Consider the following 6,515-nt stretch of genomic DNA (forward strand, 5'->3'; position numbering starts at 1 on the left):
GTGCGCCATACGGTCACAAAGGATGTGCGAATTCCAATCAAGAGCACCATTGCATTGAGTGTGGGTGTCGTTGTGGGAGATTATTTGCATTGTAGATTCGGATGTGCATTCTACCCAAGAGAGTGTCAATAGCGTGCAATGATGCGCCCTAATATCAAAGCGTCAAACTGAGAACAATTATCAAAAGGTGAGACAAAATTAATATGGACCCTGATTCAGACTGGTATTGTTTGAACACGCGCTGTGGGGAATTCCCCCACTGTAGGTGTAAAACCCTGTCCTTTCCGCATTGTCTCACATCAGTTCTGTGTATTCCGCACATTCCGCGTTTCCCGCGCATTGTCCGATGGGTTCCGCATTCCTGCACATCCTTCGGAACCCGCCCGCACTATCCAATATTCCTGTGCATCGTCGAACAACCTTTGCATGTCCTGCCCCCATCCTTCCAGGTCCATTGGTACGCTGTATCCCTCTTCCTGCTGTTCCTAACGTTATCCGGATCAAACTGACACATGCCCTTATGGCACAGACCCCTATTCCGGAGTATTGCGCCCATGTGCACTGCCTGCCTTCACTTCCGCTTCCTGAGAATTTACTACCTGTACCTCAGTGTTCCTTGAAAATAATCTTCCCTTTAAGTAGTGGTACTCAGGGCTTGGGTGTTTTTTTATCGAATCCCATCTTTTACCTTCCCACTTTCCCTTCACCTTACTAGAGGACCGCTTTGACTTATGCCCACTATCAATCTAACCTTGTGATATACTTCCTTCGACTTCACCTGCGAGTTCCGACGAATCAGTACGTTCCGCGCTTTATCTGTTTGAGTTCCGTTTCATTCCTTTCCATTCCACTTGAGTTCCGCTCAGGTTCCGCTTGTTCTGCATGAGTTCCACTTGTTCCGCTTGTTCTGCTTGTTCCGCATTTTTGCGGATCCTCATCCTACCTGTGGTAGGGTTGAATAGGGCCGTTTAGACAGAGATTAGCACTCCCCAGTAGTAATCCCCTTTAGGGTCGAACGTGCTTGTTCTCAAGTGAGGCAGTAGGCAGCAAAGACCCAACTGTGTAGTAGATTGATTTCTCTCCGCTGCACTTGTTGTACCCACAGTGCGCTAGATCACATAGCTCGGAAACAGCTGTTAATACTGCTGTGTTAATATGTCAATGTGCTGTCCATAGGTATGAATAAACATTAACGCACATTGACAGCTGCAGCTTCAATCATCTGTGAGGTCCAGGTCTTATGCACCGAGTAATATACAATAGAGCATTTTGCAGATGCTGGAGTTGTCTGCAGGGGGACTTGAGGAGTTGATTCAGATGGGAGGTCCAGGTCCAGGTGTCTGAATCTGTCAATTCAGAATCGCCATTGAAAAATTTAGAAGGTAAGAATAGAAGGTTGTTACAGTTACAGTCAAAATCAATTTGTAGTGTTTAGATTTTAAGCGAGTTTCCTGCTCAATTTCCGCTACAGATTCTGAAGAATTCTGAATCTCTTATCATTGCACGATTCAGATGGCCTTATTAGATTATTAATAACATGATTCATTGACAGACACGACAACCAACTAATTATCAGGACTGCAATGAACTGGAGTTGTAATATTACTGCTAATTTTTCTGACGGGCAGACTTATGAGGGACTTGACTAGCTGCCTGGCCAGACTTCTTCTTCTTCCGTCCTCAAGTATGACCCTCATTGAAAGGCTCTGCATGATCCTCTGCATCTATAGTTCCAGTCACCCCTTCATTGAGCTCCACATCACCTGTGTCATCAAAAACAAGCAAGTTCTGATTGACCGCAGTAACTGCAGGAGCAAGTGGCATTACGAGAGGAGCACTGGAGCCACTGGAAGGTATTTCAGGAACTATGGACAACCTTGGAGTCGATAGCGGAGAATTCAGTGCAGACTGAGTGATTTCAATACCCTGAGCGGAGTCACCCGGGGTAGAATCCAAATCCTCGTCGGCATCGTTGGATTGCAAGCCAGCCATTGCAAGTGCAATCTGCCCAGTAAAGTCTTCCCCATCAGGTGCATCAACTGGTAGCTTTGCGGCTCCAAAGATATGTCCCTTGATGTGGCATCTGATCTTTGTGAGATACGGAGCATCCCAGCAACACACCAAAATCTTCTTGAAGCTGTAGAATAGATTTTTGTATTGAATCCCCAAGCTTTTGCTATGGCCGTCTTGAGAGAATACTGTATCTGGCAATAGAAGAAAGATGGCCTGCAATGAAGAATGCTCAGCGACGATGGGAGCAATAAAATGAACCACTTACAATTGTGGCGCTCCATGCAATTGCTCTGGGTGTTATGGTAGATACACCCCAAATCTTGTAGTTTCTAGGTGGCCCACCCTTCTTGACAGATGTAAGGGATGCTTCGCCCATCAAAACCGCTTTCAAGATCTGTTTCGGGGACATCGTCATTGTCAGTAAGCTGTATATGAACAAAGAAATGGCAACGTACCTGAGCCAAGGGCTTCCAGTTACCGAAGACAGTTGAATTACTAGCGTCAATGACTGCATTTGGAAAGAGAATGGGAGGAAATAGTGGGTAGGTATGGCTTCCGGGTATAGTAAGGTAGGGCTCAAGCGCATTCATCAGACCTCACATAATCAAGCGTTACAATAGCATTACAAATTGAAAAAATGAACATAACAATTCAACTACAATGCCTGTAATATATATTGAATCGCAGAAATGGTCAGAAGCACAATGCAAACTCACAAGCGATTTCCATTTTTCAGCAAGACAAGGGACAAAGTTGTTATGTTGATTTTTTTGAGGGCAAGACAGCCCAAATGCCGAAATGTATGTACACGGCGTGGCGGAGCTGTAAACAATATGCTCTGCGACTAACCATGGCTGGGATCAAGCGTAAATTCAAGACTTGGACAGAAAACCTACCATGGAAGAAGAGGAGAATCAATGCCAACATGGGCAGGATTGCTTTGAGTGACAAAGAAAATACTACTCAGGTAAGATTAAGACCTTATTTGGCATGGTATTAATGAGCTGAGAACTGACAGGTATGCACTAAGGCTTGCGGAAAGGATGTGGACGCGTCAAATGACTGTTCGGACGCATCAGCTGGTGCCAAGGGCATGAAATTCAACCCATGCACGCCCCGACATGCTAGACATGCTCTAAATCATTGGTTTGGAAATGTGGAAGAGGAATGGGGCACTCACAGTGTTTCGCCTTTCTTCGGCCTCAGTACTTCAAGCCCACCAATCCACAAGACTCTGCAAAGGCGAACCGTCACCTGCGAGGATGTCACGGGAGACAAGAATGACATGATTGCCATCAGAGGTCTTTGCTGGCGTGACACAGGGGGCCTGCAGCCTATGCACGGAATTCTTGAGCTGGTACCAGCTGAAGCTATTCTGCTTTCTGCAGTGAGTCATGAAAGCATGGTAGTAAAGAAAAGAAAACTCACAGTAAAACCAGACTGCTGCGGCATCTTCGAACCAGAAATTCCCAGCTGATGACACACCTTCTGCTTCTCTTGATGTTGATGGTGGAGATAATGAGATGGATAACGAGACAGATGATGAGTGTGATGGAAATAATGAAAGTGGGGGGTCACATTTTAGAACAGGCATGAGCTATGCAAGTCGCCTACCTCCTTCAGTGAATGAAGCACGAGAAGCACTGAAGGACCTTTGTCTTCTTTTGAAACCCCCTTGACATGCCAATAGAGGCTACAATCCATCACCATTTGAAGGGACGGTCAAAAAGCGCCTCGAGCTCATGGAGCTATTCCTGGACCGGTATACAAACATTGATGACAGCGGCAAGCCCAAAAATAGTGCTGCTGGGAATTGGACGAGGGCTGCCGAGGACACGGCACTATTTTTTATGAAAGGACCGTGGCTTGGTCGAAACCTTCATTCATGGGCTAGGGCTTATATCAACGACCGAGCAAACTTTCCGACTCACAAGTTTGGCTTGAATGTATCACGTATCGAGGATGAGGCACTTGCAGCAGACATCAAAACCCATCTGCAAAGCCTTGGCAAATACATACGTGCTGAAGACATTGCCAATTACCTCAAGGATCCAGAAGTCCAGAAGCGTCATGGCTTCTCAAAGTCAATTTCACCTGCTACAGCAAAATGCTGGATGAAGAAGCTTGGTTTCCACTGGAAGACAGAGGGAAAGGGCATGTACTTGGATGGGCATGAACGGGGAGATATAGTCGAGTATCGACAGAATATTTTCTTGCCGGTGTGGGCAAGCTTTCAATCTCACATGCGGGTGTGGAAGCATGGAGATGTGTTGGTTGAGGATGTCACCTCACAGTCACCTGGTCGGCGTGTCGTAGTCTGGTTTCACAATGAATCAACATTCTATGCCAATGATCGGCGAAAGTTGATCTGGGAGCACAAGTCGAAAGGGGCTGTCCCACAGCCAAAAGGGGAAGGCTCTTCATTGATGGTTGCCGACTTCGTGTCAGCTGATTACAGGTGGCTTTGATCAAAGGATGGAACAGAAACAATGCGTGTCTTATTCAGAGCAGGCAAAACAAGGGATGGATACTACACCAACAATGAAATCTTGTGGCACGTGAAGAGTGCAATGTCAATACTAGAAAAGGACTATGCTGAAGAGGATCATATTTTCATTTTCGACAATGCGACTACACATCTCAAACGTCCCGATGATGCTCTTTCCGCTTGAAACATGCCAAAAAATCCAAGCCAGAACTGGGGGGTCACTGTGACAGCAACGGACATGAGCAGAAAGCTGCTGCATGGCTCAGATGGCAAGCCTGTGAAAAAAAAGGTACCAATGGCTCCTGGACATCTTCGAGATGGGACTGTGCAGCCGCTTTATTTTCCCACTGGTCATCCAAAAGCTGGTTGGTTCAAAGGAATGGCAACAATCCTACATGAGCGAGGATTTGAAGAGGAAGCTCAACTGAGATCGGAATGTCCCAGCTTTAAGTGCCCATCTGATAAAGTGGGCAGGTGTTGCTGTCATCGTGTTTTGTATCAACAGCCTGATTTTTCTGGAGGTTTGTCAATGCTTGAATTGACTTGTCAAGCACGCGGCTTTCGTGTTTTATTTTTGCCAAAATACCATTGTGAACTTAATTTTATAGAGCAGTGCTGGGGTTGTGCAAAACGCGAATATCGCAAATGTCCTCCTTCCCAAAAAGAGGCTGATTTAGAGCGCAATGTGATCAAGGCCCTTGATTCAGTCACACTCGAGTCAATGTGCAAGTATGTTGTCTTCTCTAAAGCAGTTTTTGGCACTGATCATTAATGATTATAATCATAGATATTTCATTAGATCTCAGAGATTTATGGATGCTTATCAGAAGGGCTTGAATGGACAACAGGCTGCATGGGCTGCAAAGCTTTATCATGGTCATCATGTGCTCCCAGAGGCTATTATGCACGAGCTGGATAATGAGACTATTGTTTGAGATTACATTACTTCCACTACATATGTTACTTAAGTTCTGCTACATTTTTTATAGTGTAATCTTCAGTTCTATTCTATCACCAGATTTCGGCTTGACCGGCACCACTTATCATCCAAAATTATGTGTCTGTCACAGAATTGTCACATCACGTGAGGTCTGATGAATGCGCTTGAGCCCTACCTTACCTAGCAGCCTACAAAGCTCATCGACGGTGTCTCATTTTGAGGATGTGACAAAGTAATCAGAACTTAACCCAAAAATGCGACCACCAACTTGTCGCAACTTGATGAGTTCAGAAGACCGACCAGCTTCAAGTGCTTGTTGCAGCTGGACAAGGATTAGTACATAGAAGTCAATTAATAATGTACACACGTACAGTCTTATGGAAATGATTTGAGGATATGAGATGGTGCAGGTGATCCGGGAGCACACTACGTAGTTCAGACAATAATGCGTCCGCTTCTGCAGCCGAGTTTGCATAGCGAGCTGGCCGGTCAAATGATGAGCCAATCGAAGGCAGAGTCTTCTTTAGTAGCTCAGCGCTGGGTGGGTACATCTCATACATGACGCCATACTTCTTAGCAAACATTTTCACTTCCTCGTCAAATGCTACAAGCTGGGAGGGTGCCTTGGAGGTTTTGCGAGAGGGTTTGTTGGCCTCCAAAATGGCATTCTTTTCTTCCAAAAGTCGATTGCGCTGCTTGACAGCTTCTAACTGGAGCTGAGCCTCCTTCAAAGTCTATTTAAAGAGATCTGAATGAGTCACTCGAGTATGACAACTGTTTCAATATATCTAACTCACTGTACTAATATGAGATTCTTCATGAGCAGATGTGCGAATTTGACTTGTTGCACCTGCTGCAGGATGAGGATTGGAGATAGAAGGTTCAGGAGCATGACATCGCGAGCCTGCAGCCTCAGAGTCTGAATCATCGGACCTAATATGACTGTATGGTCCATTCTGAATCATCTTGAATAGCGGGACACAATGGAATTTCGACCGTAATGTCGATGCAGATCAAGCTGAGGGAAGACACAGATGAGTGGTTGATGGGGGATTGAAATAATGCTGGGGGTTA

General features: G+C 45.5%; 3 protein-coding genes across 3 annotated transcripts; 1 reads left to right on the forward strand and 2 right to left on the reverse strand.

Annotated features, from left to right (window-relative positions):
• Positions 1 to 1,680: 1,680 nt before the first annotated feature.
• On the reverse strand, positions 1,681 to 2,603 carry EDB91DRAFT_1249229 (uncharacterized protein; the record flags this gene model as incomplete). The annotated part of the gene is made up of 3 exons (XM_041323043.1): positions 1,681 to 2,226; positions 2,279 to 2,407; positions 2,469 to 2,603. 3 exons carry the CDS (start codon positions 2,601 to 2,603, stop codon positions 1,681 to 1,683), a joined length of 810 nt encoding a protein of 269 aa, XP_041176289.1.
• Positions 2,604 to 3,755: 1,152 nt separating this feature from the next.
• On the forward strand, positions 3,756 to 4,481 carry EDB91DRAFT_1054548 (uncharacterized protein; the record flags this gene model as incomplete). Its single annotated transcript, XM_041313835.1, has 1 exon — positions 3,756 to 4,481. The coding sequence occupies one exon, from the start codon at positions 3,756 to 3,758 to the stop codon at positions 4,479 to 4,481; it is 726 nt and encodes a 241-aa protein (XP_041176290.1).
• A 1,508-nt stretch (positions 4,482 to 5,989) lies between these two features.
• EDB91DRAFT_1013993 (uncharacterized protein) lies at positions 5,990 to 6,172 on the reverse strand (the record flags this gene model as incomplete). Its single annotated transcript, XM_041312467.1, has 1 exon — positions 5,990 to 6,172. A coding segment is annotated over one exon (183 nt), but the record flags the coding sequence as incomplete, so codon positions are not given.
• Between the last annotated feature and the right edge of the window lie 343 nt (positions 6,173 to 6,515).

This window comes from Suillus paluster, assembly GCF_016628075.1.
Source record: "Suillus paluster strain FC165 chromosome Unknown EDB91scaffold_32, whole genome shotgun sequence".
Taxonomy (NCBI): Eukaryota; Fungi; Basidiomycota; class Agaricomycetes; order Boletales; family Suillaceae; genus Suillus; species Suillus paluster.